Raw genomic sequence first — 20,551 nt, 5'->3', positions numbered from 1 at the left:
GCCAAGATTTAGGGCGAGCTTTCTTATCTCAAATGATTTAGTCAAGAAAACACTTCACAGGCATGCCCAGTCACTTGAGTTTTAGTTGATTCCAGATGCAATCAACTGGACAACCAAGATTAGCCATCACATGAGCCTTAGAGGGTAGAGATAGGGTCCCACAGCAAGCTGGCAAGGGAGAAGAGCCGTATCATTGAGCTCTGAGTTTGATCTTGTCCCATTGAATAAGGTGGAAGAGAAATCCAGGATTATTTCCAACATCAATCTCAGGCCTTTATCTTCACATTCACACGTGAGAACACACACATGCTCACACACATATGCCCATATGCATACAAACATGGATACACATAACTACATAAAGATGGAGGAAATGGGAAGCAGAAAGAAAGAAAGCAGGGTAAAGAGGCTGGGACTGAACTCGGTGTCTTGCAAATGATGAGTGTGCACTTATAATCAGCATGAAATATATAGATGGGATGCTCGTGAGGACAGTCACTGCTGCTGCTCCAGCACTGCCATTCCCATCCTGTTGCCACCCCAGCCTTCTCTACTTGTGATTGAGGTCACAAATGAACAGGAAAAAAATTAAAGAGAAGATATGTTTTCGAGCCCAACGCTGTGCTATTAAGGGCAACACACAGAAGACGACCTGCTTGGTTACATCGCCAGAAAGAGTGTGTCAAGTATGCGATATGCAGGTGTGATCTGCACCAATCACAACACAGATAACTTCCAACCACAAGCCTTATATAACGACCAATCACAAACACTGATTTTCACAAACCACAGGCGCTCTTTGGAGTCGGGAATGTCAGGAGTGTAGCCCCCTCCATGCAATATGTGTAAAAGTAGTTACAGAGTGAGCAGGGCCACCTAGAGTTCTAGGATGTCTGGAGACAAGTCTTCCAAAGCCAGGGTACTTTCCCTGGGGTGCTAGAGACTGGAGTAAAGCCTCCAGAAACACAACAAATGGTCAGTAGCTGAGGCAGCAGTATTCCTGGCATCTGAAAGGCAGTTTCTTCACAGTGTCTATGAAGTGTTCAAACCAGCTAGGACACGGTTAAAATAGTCAGGGGGCTGGTTTGTTAACTGCTTAGTGTTCACGGTAGCCAGGCACTTCCGTGTCCTCTGGGGCAGGAGCTATGGGTCAGTAGCAGAGTGCTTGGCATGCTTATGCCCTGCCCTGGATTCTAGCACCAACAAACCAGAGATCTGTGAACTGTATGGATTGTAATTTGCAAACCTGCATTCTCTGCTGTGAGTTTGCAGAATAGCTCCTGTCTTAGTCTTCCTAAGTAAGGACTTCATGACAGGGCCTGGATAGAGGGCTCAGTGGTCAAGAACAGTCACAGATTTGTCTTGAGAACTAGAATTGGGTTCCCAACAATGACATCAAGCCACTTATGACAGCCTGTAACCACAGCTTTTGGGGATCCGGAGTCCTCTTCTGGTCTCCACTGACATTAGCATGCATGTTTGCAAACACATGCAGACACTCACATACTCACACATACAATAAGTGACATTAAATTTTCTTCATAAAAGACCTTCAAAAATATAAGCTAAATATGGGACAAAGTTTAATACCGATAAATATTTAAAATTAAAACTGGCTTTTTAAAAAAGAAAGCGAGGACATGTAATTGTTATCTTTATATGCAATCTTAATTTCTTGGTGGAAGAAGGAATTTTCGGATATTAATTTCAAAGAATCTGGATTAATGAAATATTTCTGCAAGTTTTTGTTACCTTTATTATATGCTACTGAGTTCAGCTGCGACTGTGATTAAACACAGGCAGGAAAGGAAATGTAATTCCAGACAAACCCATCCCTGGCAAAGGTTGAAAATACTCAGACATTCCCCCAGTGGTGCTTTGCAATGCTTTGTATGTTGCATTTTTTCCCTTAACAAAGACCCTAGTCTGCAGCCGGCACGATTTCACCCCCTCAAAAGTCTCTGAACAAAACTGTCTGGATTCAGATCTCTATTTTTAACCCCCTTGAAAACTCCCTTGAGTAAATCACTTGATCTAAGTGTGTGAAATGCGCTCTGAGCTCAGAATAGCTAGACCATATTAGAGTCTCTTCAGGTAAATTCAGTGCATTTATTAGGTTCCCCACTAAGGAAAACAAATGAAAAAAGGAAAGAGGTTTAGTACTAGTGACAGATGCATCCCCACATAACCACACACCCATGCCTCTGTGAAATGCTAGTATAGAGAGCTGCAGAGAAGGCTCAGCAGTTAAAAGCACATGCTGCTCCATCGTGAGGCCTGGAGTCTGGATTCTTGGACCCACAATGTCTGTAACTCCAGTTCCAAGGGATCTGATGTCCTCTTCTGACCTCTGTGGGCACCTGCACACATAAATGCACATATTGTCATAGGGATGGGCACACATATACACACACCTTAAAGAGTAAATAAACAAAATAAAACATCATAGAAATTTAGATAGGAAGATGGGAATAAGACTCCTTTTGCCTCTTTTTTTCGTTGAATGAGTAGAGGAAGGGTTTTCAAGAAGTGAAGGAGAGAGGGGAGAAAAAGAATGGGGTAAAAAAGAAACAAAAAGAATACTTTCAGGGGTTTTTCTTGAATTTACAACTCCCCCTAACCAATAATTTAAACTCTAGCTGGCTTCTTGGATTGATGTGGAGTTAAAGCAAGGAGCCAAAGTTTTGTCACAGGTAGCTTAGGATTCATGGGGCAATATGAACAGCTAATGGAAGTGGCCAGCCACAAAGAAAAGTTGACCAGGTAACATAACAGAAAAATGTGTGTGATCTTCGTAGGATCCTTCTGCAAGTGTAGGAAGATAAGGCCTACAAGGCCAAGAGATGAGCCAACCTGGAGTCTGGCTGAGGGCCTAGCAACAGGCGCTGTCAGAGGTCCTGATCATGCCTGGTCAATGAGAGACGACCAAGCAATGTCAATGGATCAGAATGCAGCCTGGGTGCTGGGAGGAGGGAATATAAGGCTCTCCCCACTGATGAATAAATAAGTCTGCTGTTTGCCTTTTTACCTGGTGTCAATGCCGTTGATGCCACGCCTTCTCACCCCCTCCCCCAAGGGAGCCATTAGGACCCAGCAACATGCTTGTATTGTCTCATTTTTCCTCACAACAGTTCAATAAATGACCATTTCACAGGTAGGCAAACTTTGGGTCAGACAAGTCAATTGGCCTGTCTAAGACCATCCAGGAAGTAACACAGCTAGACACAGCCTACAAGATCCAATTGTAAGGTCAGTGTTCCCTCTAAAAGAAGAAAGCGGAAATCCTTTATAAGTGATGCTGGTATTATCTGTGCATTTAAGAAGCTCTAGAGTCTAGACCACGCTTTCATATTTCCACAAAAGTCTCTTTTAAATCTTCTACTAAAGGCTAGCCTGAAGGGGAATAAAGAGAGAGATTGCAACACTGACTTAAGCAAAAGAGGCAAGAAAATTACCATGCTCACGGTACTGCTAGGGGTGTGGCTCATTGGTAGAGGTTAACTAGCAAGCATAAGTCCCTGAATTCAGTCTCCAGTAAGTTCCTCTACAAGCCCCCCAAGCTGTATTCTGTTCTAAAATGTTTACCTTTCTCATGAAAGGTAAAAGAGGAAGTCGTCTTTCTAGTTAAAGAAGAAAGACAGACAAAACTGACAGCATCGACATTATGGAATTATTATCCCATTATCACATGAACTAGTGCTTGGTCTTGTATAGTAGTATCTAATACTCATCACGTGGGTGGTATTTTTCATGTCATATTCTAGATAGTGTTCTGTCTGAGAACCTCAAGCTCATTTAATCTTCACTCCTTAAGAGTCAAGTGATGCAGTTGACATCATGTGGTGAAACTCATGCAGAAAGCTGGGCTTCTCAGGATCTCTCAACTGTAGGCTACATCTCCTTCTTAGATGCCTGCCAAACTCCTTCTGAGAACAAGGAGACCTCCATGTGACCTTGGTTAGAAGTATCTCCTGTTCTGTGTTCTCATAACGCCTTTCTCTCCCGCCATCAAAACACTCCACATTTTATTCAGGCACATAGTCACATCTTCAACGGCCTGTCTCTATGGGCTCCAAGTTATGGAAGCAGATTCTGTGCCCATCTCATTCACCATCATATCCAAGCACCTGACTCAACGCGTGGACCACAGTCCTCAATGTGTAATCTATTAAGCTAATTAACAGACAAATATTAAACTCTAGGACGTGTCAAAATTCTACAGTTAAAAGAAAGTTGAGCACACAGTGGTTGAATAATTGGAGCAAGGTCACAGTGGTAATAGGTAGCAAAGCCAGGATTAAAACCCAGGTCGTCTGGCTCCAGAGTCAATGTCCAGAACTACTAAGCGAATAAATGACTGAATGAATGAATGACTTACTGAACGAATGCAAAGGAAGGGAGAAAGCAACCAAGCAGAAAGACATTCCAACAAATGTGGAGGCTCTTGACAGCTTCTCTGAGGCTCAGATTGGTCATTTTTCACTGGCCTTCCCCACTGGAAAGTTGGTAAGCATTAGAATTGCAGCTCCGCTGAGCGAAGCACCACATACCTCTGCCTTTACTTGCTTTACTTTTTTGTTTAGAGTTACAAATGGCTCAAGGTGGAAATGATTGTCTACATCTTTAGAAAAGAGCTTAAGATTGGGCTGGAGAGATAGTTCAGTGAATAAGAGCACTAACTGTTCTTCCAGTAGACCTGAGTTTTCAGCAACCATCTACCATTGACTCATATACATAAATAAATTTTTTTGAAACAAACAAACAAACAAACAAACAGACCTTGATCCTCACAGCATTGCTAGATGTCAGTAGAGTGCCAAATTAGAGGACAAAGGCAGAAAGGATTATTTTATTTACAAATCTGAAACATCATCTTGTTGGGGGCAAGTTTTGAGGTCTTTTTCTCAAGCTTCACTCGGCGTGACAATCAATCAACTTCCTGTTGCCTGTCTATCAAGATGCAAGGACTCCCAGCTCCACATTTGCCTGCCTGCTGCCATGCTCCCCGCCATGATGATTATGGACTGAACCTCTAAAACTGCAAGTGAGCCATCCCAATTAAATGTTTTCTCTATAAAAGTTGCCATGGTCATGGTGTCTCTTCACAGCAATAGGTTTTACTTCATGGCTTTTTACCTCTCTTCCATCTTGTGCCTCCTGTTTCCCAAGTGAGAAATTGGGATAAGATCTCACAGAACTATGCTCTCAATGACAGAGCAAGAGTTAGCATTGTTCACGATGAAGCTAGTAAGATGCTTCCTGAGTTTCATCCCCAGGACCCACATAAGAGAAGGAGAAAACCAATTCCATAAATGTCTGTCCTCTGACCTCCACATGTGTGCCTAAGCATGTAGGTTATCTCCTGATACTTTTTCACAATATAAATAAATGTGGGATAATCTTTTGTACACTGTGAAGATGAGTCTTAGCCAAGGTACCTTCTGATTGGTTTAATAAAGAGCTGAATGACCAATAGCTAGGCAGGAAGAAGTTAGGTGGGACTTCCAGACAGAAAGAGAAGAACAGGTGAATCTAGGAGAGGAAACAGGAGGCATAAAATGGAAGAGAGATAAAAAGCCATGAAGTAAAACTTAGATTAATATGAATGAGTTAATTTAAGTTATAAGAGCTAGTGGGAAAAGCCTAAGCTACAGTCAAGTTTTCATAATTAATAGTAAGTCTCCATATCATTTTTTGTGAGCTAGTGGCTCAAAAAAAAATCCACCTACCAAATAAATGCTAATTTTTTCCCAAAGTTACCATTATTGCTTTTTTCCCTTTTATTTTTTTTCTCACTGGAGGCTCTGAAACCTTCTTATAGTGAGTGTTTAAGACACCACAATATGGAGTATTGATTCTGGACCCACAGATGACAAGTATTTGCTGAACAAGTAAATTACATAAAAGTGGGGATGCGGGTTCTTATTCAATGTCTGTGCCCTAAAATACTTCAAAATGCAAATTAGAACTGGGGTACAGCTCAAAGGTACAGCACTCACTCAACACGGTAAAGTCTAGATTTAACTCTTAGCACCAAAGGAAAAGAAAAGAAAAACAAGGCCAGCTTCTCTAGAAGGCCAAACCGAAATTACAGATCTTACTTTCCTCCCAAAGTCTTATGGCAATGAAACTGATAGAAAAGATCAGAAAATATTTAACTTTTAAACCAAATGATCTCTGAATAGAGTGTTTTTTCAAGGTCTTTCATATGAATCATAGATTAGTACATTGTTTGTCAATGCCTCTGGATTTCCCCTAGTAGGAAGAAAAGAAAAAAAAAAAGGATCCTATTTTGGTACCATACTGAGGCTCGAGGGAAAAGAGTTCCTCCCAACAGACTACCTCTTCAGAGGTAAACACTGTGATGAACTCCCTGTGTACCCTTCTGTAATCGGTGTTTGCATGTATGATTGTTTTCACAAGCATAAATAGACCATACACCCACTTCTGACCCATTCCTCTTCCATATGTTTTCGGGCCAGTCTATATGAACCTGCATCATTCTTTTATGCAGCTGCATAGGACTCTATTGTATGAAGATGTCACAATTCCTTCAGCCTGTCTACTATCATTCGACATCTAGATCTTATTTTTGTCATTAGAAACAAAATTTAAAAAAAAAATAAACCTACGCCCACAGACCATAAAAATTAGGGTTGGTGAGGTGCAGGCCATGCGAACCAGAAGAATAGATAGGCTGTCTGCGTGCCCACAGAACCCTTCCATACCCTCAGTTCAAATCCCAAAGACCCAGCTCACGGCCACTACTTCCCCGCCCACCCCCACTGCCATGCCTTCACCCCCACCTTAGCCTGATAACTGCTGTTCAGGTGTAGGCCATGCCAGTCAGACAAACTGACAGGCGAACTCAGGGAGAGACTCACTGCTGGGCTAGAGGTCATGCCAGCCACAAGCACTCCAGCCACCAAATCTGGCAGATCCTTCCTACTGAACCAGAGACAACACAAGCCACCGGAACTCCATATAGTCAGCCCACTCACAAACCTTCTCCACTCTCTCAGTGTCCACTCAACCCCCACTCCCCTTCTCATCACCGTGCCCCACCCCTCCCAACACAAGCAGAGACCCCCTGCTGGACCAAAGGCCATACTAGCTTCCAGAAGTCCATTTCCCAACTCAAAGGAGACTTCCTGCTGGACCAGGGGTCATGCCAACTGCCAGAACTTTAGGCCAAAAAGACTAGAAGATGAAAGAGGAAACAGAAACAAAGAAACAAACCACTCATTCAACAAAGACAAATTCAGAAATCAGCACCTAGACCTATAATTACCTCCAAACACAGATGCCTAGACACCAATGTAAGAACACAATCAACAACAGCCAGGACAATGTCACTAGAGTCCATTTATCCTACTACAAGTCTTGACTATTCCAACACAGCTAAAGCACAAGAAAATGACCTTAAATCCGAATTTATGAAGATGATAGATGTCCTTAAAGAAGAAATGAATAAATCCCTTAAAGAAATCGAGGAAAAAATAAATTGGAGAAATCAATAAACCCCTTAAAGAAAGCCAAGAAGAAAAAAAAAACAGTTGAAGGAAATGAATAAATCCTGTTCGAGATGTGAAAATGGAAACAGAAGCAAACTGAGGGAATTCTGGAAATGGAAAATCTAGGTAAGTGAACAAGAAGTACAGCTATACGTATCACTGACAGAATACAAGAGATGGAAGGCAGCCCCTCAGGTGGTGAAGATACGATGGAAGAAATAGATACATCGGTCAAAGAAAATGTTAAATCTAAAAAATTCCCGACACAAAGCACCCAGGAAATTTGGAACACTATAAAAAGACCAAACTTAAGAACAATAGGAATATAAGAAGGTGAGAATTTCATCTCAAAAGCCCAGATAGTATTTTTAACAAAACCACAGATGAACAATTTCCTAACCTAAAGAAGAACAAGCTTATAAAGGTACAAGAAGCTTACAGAACACCGAATAGATTGAATCACAAAATAAAGTCCCCTTGCCACATAAAAATCAAAACAGTAAACATACAGAACAAAGGAAGAATATTAAAAGTTGCAAGGGAAAAGGTCAAGTAACACACAGAGACAGACCAATTAGAATTATACCTGACTTCTCAACAGAGACTCTAGAAGCCGAGGACCTGGACAGACGTTCTGTAGACTCTAAGAGACCAGAGATGCCAGCCCAGACTACTATCTTTCAATCAGCATAGATGCAGAAAACAAAATATTCCATGAAAAAGTTACATATAAACACTATCTAAACTCCAGCTCCAGAAGTTCTGAAACCTTCACACAGATACACAGGCAGGCAAAACATCAAAAAAAATAAATAACAACACCAACAACAAACAATATCTATCCACAAATGCAGTCCTACAGAAGGAAAAACTCCAACCTAAGGAGGTAGTTAACACAGGAGATAAGTAATCTCACTCCAGTAAAACAAAAAGAAGGGAAACACACACACTACCATGATGTGGGATGCCTTTCTGTATGCTGTGAATATGTTTTATTACCATTGGTTAATAAAGAAGCTGCTTTGGCCTGTGGCAGGGCAGAATATAGCTAGGTGGGAAATCCAAGCAGAGATACAGAGAAAGAAGGTAGAGTCTGGGAGATGGCATCAGCCATTAGGAAAGTAAGATGTGAGATAACAAGTCACGAGCCTCATGGTGAAATATAAGCTAATAGAAATGGGTTAATTTAAGTTGTACAAGCTAGTTAATAATAAGTCTGAACTATTAGACCAAACAGTATGTAAGTAATATTAATCTTCTGAGTGGTTATTTTAAAAGTGGCTGTAGGACCAGGCAGGATGAAAAATCTCCAGTTACACTACCACCACCAACAACAAAATTACAGAAATTAACAAGCATTGGCCATTAATATCTTTCAATATCAATAGACTCAATTTCCCAGGTTAAGACACAGGTTAAGAGAATGAATACAAAAACAGCATCTATGCCACATAGAAGAAACATAACTCAACATCAAAGATAGACATTATCTCAGAGTAAAGAGTTGGGAAAAGATTTTCTAAGCAAATGGACCCAAGAAGCAAGTTGGGGTAGGTATCTTAATATCTATCAAAATAGACCTCAAACCAAAATTAATTAAAAGAGAAGCGGAAAGACACTTCATACTCATCAAAGGAAATATTCTTAACATCTATGCCCCAAACACATGGGTAGCCACATTTGTAAAAGAAATATTATTAAAGGTGAAATTACACATCAAACTTCACACGTTAATAGGGAGACATGAATATCCATTCTCACCAATGGGCAGGTCATCCAGACAAAAATTAAAAAAAGAAATAATGGAGTTAACATACATTATGGGCCTAACAGACATCTACAGAACATTTCACCTAAACGCAAAAGAATACACCTTCTTCTCAGCACCTCATGGAATATTCTCCAAATCTGACCATATAATTGGTCACAAAAGCAAGTTTCAGCAGATACAAAAAAACTGAAATAACCACATGTACCCTATCAGACCACCACAGGTTAAAGCTGGCTTTCAGCAACAACAGAAATAACAGAATGCCTACAAACTCATGGAAACTGAACTTTTCTCTACTTAATGACTACTGGGTCCAGGCAGAAATAAAAAAAGAAATTAAAGCCTTCCTATAATTCAATGAAGATAAAATGCAAAACATATGCAAACTTATGGAACACAATGAAAGCAGTGCTAATTCATGATGCAACATACAACAAAACTATAGCCAACATCAAATTAAATGGAGAGAAATGTAAAACGATTCCGCTAAAATCAGGAACAAGACAAGTCCACTCTTTTCATATCTATTCAATATAGTAGTTGAAGTTCTAGCTAGAGCAATAAGACAACTTAAGGAGATCAAGGAAATATAAAGGTAAGAAGTCAAAGTATCATTATTCGCAGATGATATAATAGCATACATAAGAGACCCCAAAAATTCTACTAGGGAACTCCTACAGTTGATTAAAAAAAAACCTTCATTGATGTGACTGGATACAAAACTAACTCAAAAAACTCAGTAGCCCTCCTACATACAAACAACAAATGAGCTGAGAAGGAAATCAGGGGAAAAAAACCCTTCGCAATAGCCACAAATAATATAAAATGTCTTAGTGTAACTCTAACCAGGCAAATGAAAGAGTTGTATGACAATAATTTCAAGTCTTTAAAGAAAGAAATTGAAGAAGGTTGGGAAGATGGAAATTTCCCAACCTCATGAATCAGTAGAATTCACGTAGCAAAAATGATCATCTTACCAGAAGCAATCTATAGAGTCAATACAATCTCCATCAAAATTTCAACACAATCCTTTATAGTCCTTGAAAGAACAATACTCAATTTCACATGGAAAAACAAAAAATCCAGGATAGCTAAAACAAAAGAACTTTAGGAGATATCACCATTCCTTATTCTAAGCTGTACTAACAGAGTTATTGTAATAAAATTTATGTGGTATTGGCATTAAAAATAGATAGATTAATCAATGAAATCTAATCAAAGACCCAGACATAGATCCACACACCTATGGACACCTGATTTTTGATAAAGAAGCCAGAAATATACAATGGAAAAAAGAAAGCATCTTCAACAAATGGTTCTTGTCTAACTGGATAATTGCATGTAGAAGAGTGCAAATAGATCCATATCTATCACCCTGCATGAAACTCAAGTCCAAGAGGATAAAAGACTTCAACACAAAACCAGATACGTTAAACTTGATAGGATAAATGGGACCTCATGAAACTGAAAACTTCTCTAAGGCAAAGGACACTATCAATAGAACAAAAAGGCAGCCTACAGAATGGGAAAAGATTTTCACCAACTCCACATCTGACAGAGGACTAATATCCAAAATATATAAAGAACTCAAGAAACTGGACATAAATAAACCAAATAATCCAATTAAAAAAATGGTTACAGCCCGGGAGTAGTGGTGGTGGTGCATGCCTTTTAATACTAGCACTCAGGAGGAAGAGACAGGCAGACCTCTGTGAGTTCGAGGCCAGCCTGGTCTACAGAACTAGTTCTTGGACAGCCAGGGCTACACAGAAAAACCCAAAGAATGTTCACTTGAGAGATCCAGGCCCTGATCTGTAGCCCCAACACAGACCCCTAACGGCTAGGATGCAAGTCCTGGCCCAGGGAAAGAAACAACCTGAAAAGGAGTCAGGAGTCTCGGGAGTTGACACTTTGTTCGCAAACATGGAGCAGGAGAAAAGTCTCCGAACCCTGAAACTAGGAACAAAAGAATGCACCAAGTTCCTACATTCAGGACATGCCAAAGATATTTGCCTTGGCTCCAAAATTAGGGTTAAAAAGGCAGAGAGAACTAGAAAAAGAAACACAGTTTGACCTCAGAGATGGAGCCATTTCTGCCCCTGACTTGAAACCAGCCAATCCCTGAGCAGGAAAAATGGACCAATCAGAGCTTCAGGCAGTGCCTGGCAGTTGGGAATTTCCCTCAGACCTAGAAGGCACCTTACCTCATTGGAGATCTGCCAATTCCAAGCCTGGAAACCTGGAATTTCCCCTCAGGCCACTAGGGGGTCAGCCAATCACAAGCCCTAAAACTTGAAATTCCCCCTCCCCAGCCTCTGCCCCTATATAAACCCCTGTTGTTTTTTTTTTTTCTCTGTTCTGGGTCCCTCTCCAGATCTGTTCATGGTTGCTGCTGATGTTGTTGCTGCCATTGCTGCTTTGGACAGACGGTGGGACCCAGTTAACTCGTGAATAAAAACTTTTTATTTTTTATTTTATTTTTATTTTTGCATCAAAGTCAGTCTCACGGTGGTGATTCAGGTGCCGGAATTCAGTAGTAACACAATTCTACACAACTGTGCTCAACTATGTTCATAACAGCTTTATTCATAATAACCAGAAACTGGAAACAATCTAGATGTCACTCAACCAAAGAATGGATAAAGAAAATGTATTACATTTACACAATGGAGTATTAGTACTCAGCTGTTAAAAAAAATGACATTATGAAATTTACTGTCAGATGGATGGAACTAGAAAAAAAATCATCCTGAGTGAGGTAATCCAGATCCAGAAAGACAAACATGGTATGTACTCACTCATAAGGAGAAACAAGCTCTAAGTAAAAAATAATCATGCTATATCCATAGACCCAGGCAGGCCAAGTAGCAAGCAGGGCTCAAGGGGTTGCATGGATCTCCCTGGGAAGAGGAAACAGATTTTTTGGGGTGGACTAAAGATGGGTGGAGATGGGAATAGCAGGGATGGGGGGAGAAATGGAGGGAGAGAGTACTGAGAGAGAGAGAGAGAATTGCAATGGGGGGCATTTGGGGGGTGAAGTAGAAACCTATTATAATGGAAACTCCCTAGAATCTATGAGGGTGACCCTAGTAAGGACTCCTAGTAAAGGGGAATACAGAGCCTGAACTGACTATCTCCTGTAACCAGGCAAAGCCTCCAAAAGTGGACTGGAACACTGACCCAGTCACAAAACCTTTGCCTTACAATCTTTCCTGCCTGCAAGATGTGCTAGGGTACAGGTGGTGCAGAACTTGTGGGAGTGGCCAACCAATGACTGATCTACCTTGAGTCCCATGTCAGGAGAGAGGATCCATGACTGACACTGCCTGAATGGCCCAGAGACCTAAAAAGAAAGTCAATGAAATGATTCCTGATGGTATTCTGCTATACTCATAGAATGGTGCCTAGCCCAACTGTCATCAGAGAGGCTTCATCCAGCAACTGATGGTAGCTGATGCAGAAACCCAAAGCCAAATATTAGGTGGAGCTCAGGGAACTGCAAGGAAGACAGGGGAGGGAGGATTGTAGGAGCCAGACGGGTCAAGGATACCACAAGATCATGGCCCACAGAATTAACTAACCAGGGTTCTTAGGGAGTCACAGAGACTGGAAAGACAATCAGGAAGCCTGTATGGGTCTGACCTAGATCCTCTGTGTATATGGTATGGTTGTGAAGCTTGGTGTTCCTGTGAGACTCCTAACAGTGGGAGTGGGGAGTTGTAGAATATTACCTGAAGATAGGTTACATTCTTTTATGCTATGGAATATTTATTTAATGATGCAAAGATGTGCTGCATTTTTTTAATGTTGCATTTGGTTAACTTTGTTTAACTCTTTGCCTGTCTAAAACACCTGATGGGTCTAATAAAGAGCTGAATGGCCAGTAGCTAAGCAGGAGAAAGGCCAATAGCTAGGCAGGAGAAAGGATAGGTGGGCTGGCATGCAGGGAGAATAAACAGGAGGAGAAATTTGGGAGGAGAAGATTGAGGATTGAGAAAAGGAAGAGAGGAGGGACTCCAGGGGCCAGCCATCCAGCTACGCAGCAAGTCATGGAGTGGGATGTAAAGAAAGGTATATAGAATAGAGAAAGATAAAAACCATAGTCAGAAAGTAGACAGGAGAATTTAAGTTAAGAAAAGTTGGCTAAAAATAAGCCAAACTAAGATTGGGCATTTATAAGTAATAATAAGTCTCCATGTATTTATTCAGTTGCTGGATGGCAGGGCCCCCAAAGAACAAAAAGAGTAATAAATAATAAACAAAACCCCAACAACAATGGGGACTGATCCTGACTCTTTTGTCTGCACTTGGAACCTATTTTCTCTTATTGGGTTGCCTTATCCAGCTTTGATATGAAGTTTGTGTCTAGTCTTATTCCAATTTCTTACTCCATGTTCAGTTGATACCCTGAGAGGTCTGCTCCTTTCTGAAGGGAAATGGAGGAGGATTGAATTTGGGAGAGAGGGGAAGTAAGAAGAGGGATTGGGAGGTAAAGAGGAAAGGAAACTGAGGTCAGGAGGTAACATACGAGAGAAGATAGATAGATAGATAGATAGATAGATAGATAGATAGATAGATAGATAGATAATAAATAAATAAACTTAGGATTGGTAACATTATGAAAACACTGAAAAGGAAGGCTTTCTGAAACCTTATCTGGACTTACTTCTAATTTTTAAAAAAATACATAGTAATTTAGAGAAACAATAAAATGTAATGGAAATTAGAAGTTTGCCTTATGCAAAAGAATACTAGATTTGGGTGAATAAATAGATCCACTTACCAGCACAATAGTTTAAGAAGGATGTACAGTGTTCGGAGAGCAGAATGAGATTGCTGAAGACAAGCAACTTTGGCTACACACACAGAGATTTTTTTTCCTGATTCAAACAGCCCTAAGCCCTGAAAAGGTATAGAATGCAAAGACGTTTGTTATAAAAAACACACAGGTTCAAATAGTATTACAAAGAATGCCAGGTGAAGTGGAAGGTAAATAATGGCAAGAAAATGATAAAGGAACTAAGGCAATTCATGATGAAAAAGAAATGTGTGTGTGTGTGTGTGTGTGTGCGCGCGTGCGCGCACCCATGAAATTCTGGAGAATTGCCAACTGTGATGGTCCCAAATGGAGGTAAGCATAAGGCCATGTAAAACTCCTTTGCAAATATGGTTTTGTACCTTCTGATGGTTAATCTAAATTGTCAACTTGATATGCTCTAGAGTCTCTGGAGAGAAGATATTTTGGGCATGCGCACAAAGAATTATTTTGGTGACGTTAGTTGAAGTGGGAAGAGCTGTCCACTGTGGGTGGGACCAGGGGTATCGGACCATTTAAAATAGAGAAAGTGAGTGAGCTGGAGTGCTCATTGTTCTTGGCTTTCCTGACTATGGATATCAGGTGACCATTTGCCCTCAGGCGCCTGCCACTGTGATTTTTCTTCCATGATGGACTGTAACCTTGGATTGTGAGCCAACATAACCTTCCCTCCCTTAAATTGCTTCTGCTGGGTTTTTTTTTATTATCATTATTTTAAATCACAGAAACCAAAAAGTAACTAAGTCAACGCTGGTCCTTCCATATACTCAAGCAAAAGATTTTGAGGCAGATCAGCTTTGGGAAGTTGGGAGCGATGAGGTTAAATGTGTTGGGAGGCCCTGCTGGTCAGAGGTTGCCACCTTCTCCAGGCCTGGCAACATGGAGGACTCCTTCCCCAGCGTGTCTTCCTGCTCTCTACCTGCCCTTATTTGGAGGATGTCTCTAGGTCCAGATGCCTGACTTATCTCAAGCATGACCCTTGGCATAATTTCCTGCAAGCACACTTCCCCCGTGGGCCACATGGTAACTAAGTAACATGCTCTAGCTCTTTGCACAGGGCCGTGCTGCGCTAACCCAGCTTTATGATAGGAGCGTGTTACATAAGATGCAATTTGGGGCTTGTCCCCAGGCTTCCCAATTCTATATATTTCCTATATTTTGGAATGCAGTTAAGTTGCCTCAGTGAAGTCATACTCCGGAGGGCTGTCTCTGTCATATCCTCAACCATTTGAACTGTTCCCCGTTTCTGCTCCCTCCACCCTCGTGGGCCAGTGGCCGACCATCCAGAGGAAGAAGGATACTCACACAAAGTTGGTGGTATGTGTGCATAGTTCCATCTACTCAGGAGGCTGAGGCTGAAGGGTCACTTGAGCCGATGAGTTCAAGACCATCCTGAGCAACATAGCAAAACCCTATCTCAAAACAGATGAAAATAAGCATGAGCTACGCTATGCAAATAGATACTCTTTCTAAAACTCAGACTGAATGATTCAAGGAGGAAAAGACACCACATTTTGCTTGTAGCAATATAACAGTTACAATGGTGCCAGGGGAGCCCCTGAACAATGTAATGGATGTTGCTGATGCCAGGGGTATCTGTCCTGCTATGCAGATCTAGCTGCCAGCCTTTTGGTTCCTGCATGATTCTTAAACTCTGGTTCGCCATTTCCCAGACAATTTTTTGGACCATCTAGTATCTTTCCAATAAATGTATTTTCTACTTGTGTTTGTCAAGGTCTTTGTTGTTCTTGGTATTGATTAATACAGTGGACAGGCAGGCAAGCGGGCAACTGTGATGAGACCTAATCTCTTAGAAACAACCAATACTTAGAAACCAATACTTAGAAACCATAAGCATGTGCAAAGAAGCTTATGAAGCCCTACTAGTTTGTAAGCTAGTTAAAAAGAATATAGTTTTAAAGGAACTGGTCCCAGCGCTTAGGAGGCAGAGGCAGGTGGATCGCCAAGGTTGAGGCCAGCCTGGTCCACTGAGTAAATTCCAGGACAGCCAGGACTACTCATAAAAAGACTGTCTCAAATAAATAAATAAATAAATATTTTTAGAAAAAGCTTGAACAGAAGCTTAAAGTATCCACATTAGTGAACAATGCTGCTCCCAGAAGGTTTGGGTAAATGACAATCTCATTGACAGGCACAAGTTACCTCTCTATGGTTTATTGGTCAGGGAGGCCCCAATATAGGCTATTGCTATTGCTCCTGGTTGTCCATCATAAACAGATGGTAAAACACTATTTTCTGAAGACAGCACACAGTAGTTTCAGGACACATAAAAATCAGTCTGAAATGAACAGAAAACCTGTTCTCATAGCTTTGGAAGGTGCTATGCAGGATGCAGGGGGAGAAAATACATCAGTGATCTTATCAAGCACTGGCCCCTGCAGGCTACAGTGTTGACCTCACAGGCAGGATGTGCATCACTGTTTATGGGAGTAACCGAACTGCTCTCCTGACTGGATCTCAGGTTTACTCCACAGGCAGAAATTCATGTCTGGTCCTGTAGCCATGATTAAAACCATTAGCTAGGGAAACCATAGTCCCCAGGTTGAACCTTTTGATGTTCTTTTTCTAAACTGTCATGTTGTCAAACTGCCTTCTAAATATTTATGTTTATATCTGCAGATCTGTGCTACTACCAACAAGAGAAGCATATATATAGAAGCATATATATGCATCTATATCTATATATATCTATATGCATATGTATATGTATCTATCTGTCTGTCTGTCTATCTATCTATCTATCTATCTATCTATCTATCTATCTATCTATCTATTTGGATTTTCAAGACAGGGTTTCTCTGTGTAACAGGCCTAGGTGTCCTGGAACTAGTTCTTGTAGACCAGGCTGGCCTCGAACGCACAGACATCTACCTGCCTCTGCCTTCCAAGTGCTGGGATTAAAGGCATGCACCACCACCACCCAGAAGAAGCTTCTTATTGTAGTGGTCAATGCAGAGATTCATTTCCATTTAAAGTACTACAAATAAGTGACTGCAGTTGCTCAACCAAAGATACAACATCTATAGCAAACCAACCCAGAGTCTCTGGGACCATTGGGATGGGGGACAGAAGAATGTAAGAGCCAGAGGATGGGAGGAGCGCTGAGAAAGGCTGTCCTCTGGACCTGATGTGGTCATTGTACATATGGACTCACAGCAGCTGGGATCACTTACCCAAAACCTGTACAAGATCAAGCGAGCTAAAAATTACAGCGCAATGCTAGGTGTGGTGGTAACACATACCTCTAATCCCATACTTGGGGAGCAGATGCAGGAGAATCTGTGTGTTTGAGGCCACCCTAGAATATGTAACATGTTTTAGGTCAAACCAGCAAAGGTCACATCATGAGATTCTGCTTTAAAGAAAAAAATCAAAATCAACCAAAACAGAAATTCCAGCATAGAGGAGAGGTTCCTAAGGCCTCATTCTATTGGCAGTTTGATGGCTGCTGGGAGAGAATCACTTTTCTTTAGGGGTGTGGCTGTGGGTTGGCTCCCCAGTATCCAGTAGATACCCCCATCCCATGCATATGTTGGATTCAGTGGGCTAAAAATAAATGGATGGATGGATAGATAGATAGATAGATAGATAGATAGATAGATAGATAGATAGAGGCAGATGAACAGACGGACAGATGGATAGGCAGGCAGGCAGGCAGACAGACAGACAGACATTATAAAAAGAAGACATGAAGTTGGGAGGGAGCTGATGGGGGTTCTGGAAATTTGGTGGGAGTGTGAATTGGCTAGATTGAGATATATTGTATATATGTGAAAATTTTTCAAATAATAAAAAAAGGAAGAGGCACAGGGCAAAGATCCTCAGAACTGGGGCCTTAAGTAGTAGCATGACCTTTAATGGGAGGCTATAGACTTAACTTTTCAGGGAAATTCAGAGACTTGAAAAAGCAAGTTAAAGTGAAGTACAGGCCAGGTGTGATGATGGGTTAAGCCTTTAGTCCCAGAACCCAGAGGAGGCACAGGCAGGAGGAGCTCTATTAGCTCCAAGGCCATCTGATCAACTTACCTAGAAGGAGCTACACAATGAGACACTACGAGTGAGACCTTGCCGTACCCCCACATGCACATATGCTCCAACGTGTGAGAAGAATGAGGAAGACAGACTTGATCCCCATAGGCTGAAAGGTTGAATGCATTTGGACGGGCTGGGGGACAAATACACACACACACACACACACACACACACGCACACACACACACACACACCCGTACCTGGGTAACTACCAGGAAAGTTGCAACCTTTTTTTTTTTTTTTTTGCCGTTTGACTGGGGAGAGAGTGGGTTTTTTTCCATTCCCAAACATATTGTTTCTGCAAGTGGAGGAGAGCAGTCAGGCTGGGGCTAAGCCATTCTTTATGACTAGGGGCTACTACCCCCACAGCCTGATTTAATTCCTCATGACCCAAGACCATGACCCAACAAAGTGTTCCACATGCTCCCCCATGTCTTGCTCGCATAAAATCAGAACAGATCCTCAGGAGAATTACGCCACCAAGACAAGGAACTCTTCTCATGTTTGGACAATGGTCACATGGACATCAAACTGTACTGGTGTCAGTGGTGACTTCGAGCTCAGTGACAACCGTGCTATATTCTCTTTGGCAAGTAGGCAGCCTTTTGAGGTCTAATGAGTTTTAACACTTCTTTGCTCGGCATTATAAAATGGGAGCACAAAATCCAAAGATGGTCGTTGGGAGCGGTGGTCAATTGATGTGCTCTTGCTTTCCCCTTATTTCCAACACCCAGATATCCTTCCTTTTGAGGACACCGTGCCACATAAGTCAGGCTGTAGGGGGCAGTAGCCCCTACAGTTCATATGGCATGGTGTCCTCAAAAGGAAGAATGTAGGTACCACATACGGAAGGATGCCGTTCTTTCTTTACTGTGTATGGACTATGAGCTATGCATTTCACTAATTTATGAGGCTGACTGATTTTGAGTGGTATGGTACATAAATCATATGGCACATGGGATTATCAGTCTGCTACAATCTCCGCAATAGATTCTCCTCAAAGCACACTTGCATTGGGTAACTATGCGACTGACGGTAGTCAAACCACGGAGAAGCAACTGTGACAGTTTGAATGCAAATGGCCACCAGAAGTTCACAGAATGTAGGAGATTTCCTGTCCCAGTAGCTGCTTCCAAATTACCACACTGAGGCTTATAATACTTATAAATGCTCAGGCTTGTTGCCAGCTAATTCTTACGTTTAAATTAACCCATATTTCTACTTATGTTTCCATGTGACTCATGGCTTGCTACCATGTTCTACATGTCCTGCAACTGGCTGTCGTCCCCAGTGACTGGCCTGACTCCACCCTTCTCTCCCAGCATTCTCCCTGGGTCAGGCTGCCTTGTCAAATCTCTTCCTGCCCCGCTATCAGCCAATCAGCTTTATTATTAACAATGAGTGTAATCCACAGCATTAGCGCATGGCACTATTGGGAAGTGTGGCTGCATTGAGGTAGGTGTGGTTTTGTTGGAGGATGCGTATCACTGTGTGGACAGGCTTTGGGGTTCTCTTTGTGGTGTGGTAGCATGTGATCTTACCTTTTCTACTCATCTTTTCCTCTAATAGGTGTGGTTGGGGCTGTCTGAGATTCTGTAGAATAATCTTCTAAGTGCCAGTGAATCCAAAGCTAAGATGGTTTTCCTCATGATACAGTCAGTGTCCCAGTTCTAGTTACCCCATTGGTTATTCCTGTTCCTGGAGATAGCTCAGTGCTCCTGTGCTTTGGTCTGCTCCCTTAGAGTTTGCTATCTCAGGCCCACTTTGGCCTAGGCTGCTGGCTTTGATCTGCTTCTGTAAATCTTGGTCTGGATTTCCTCTTGCAAAAGTCCCTGGCTTGGAGTTGGACCTGTCCTAGTGGCGATCACTGACTCTGGTTCTGGTTGCTGGCTCAGTCCTGACGACTCCCAGGACTGGGTTTGCTCCTGGCTTCTGCTCCTGGTGGAGTTTGTTCTCTCTGTGTCTTAGGTAACTGGTTCAGTCCCACTCCAGTTCCAGTTCCGGTGGAGGTCGCAGACTCTGAGTTAGGTCGTTGGCTCAATCCTGGTCTACCAGTGTCCCAGGACTGGGTTGGCTCCCGGGGCTGGATTTGCTCCTGGCTTCTGCTCCTGGTGGAGCTTGTTTCCTCAGGCCCTCTCTGTCCTAGGAGTCTTCAGTGATTCCACTCCTGTGGAATTTGTCGCCCAAGGTGGAATTCCTTGCCTCAGGGCAATTTTGGATTAGGTTACTGCCTTTGACCTGTATCTGTAAATCCTAGTCTGGATTCCCTCCTGCAGAAGTCCCTGGGTTGGAGTTGGACCTGAAAAGGTTTCTGGTTCTGGTTTACTGCCTGGGAGGTTCTAGGTTCCAGTGTGCCCGAACCACAGAGGAACTACTTACTTTCTCAGAGGTCTCAGA

At 42.0% G+C, this 20,551-nt stretch overlaps 1 protein-coding gene across 1 annotated transcript in view; it reads right to left on the bottom strand.

The window, feature by feature from the left end:
• Positions 1–1,625: 1,625 nt before the first annotated feature.
• Positions 1,626–20,551, bottom strand: part of LOC146889490 (uncharacterized) — a 39,658-nt gene continuing 20,732 nt past the window's right edge. The window contains exons 3-4 of the mRNA XM_087901745.1: positions 14,069–14,187; positions 1,626–2,360 (exon numbers count right to left, since the gene is read on the bottom strand). Of these exons, the coding sequence (XP_087757871.1) occupies positions 1,982–2,360; positions 14,069–14,187 (498 nt within the window). The 3' untranslated portion in view covers positions 1,626–1,981. The remainder of the gene's footprint in view (positions 2,361–14,068; positions 14,188–20,551) is intronic.

This window comes from Myodes glareolus, chromosome 25 (genome assembly GCF_982192425.1).
Source record: "Myodes glareolus chromosome 25, mMyoGla1.1, whole genome shotgun sequence".
NCBI lineage: Eukaryota > Metazoa > Chordata > Mammalia > Rodentia > Cricetidae > Myodes > Myodes glareolus.
The sequence above is the reverse complement of the archived record's forward strand: the minus strand, read 5'-3'. Positions and strand labels throughout refer to the sequence as shown.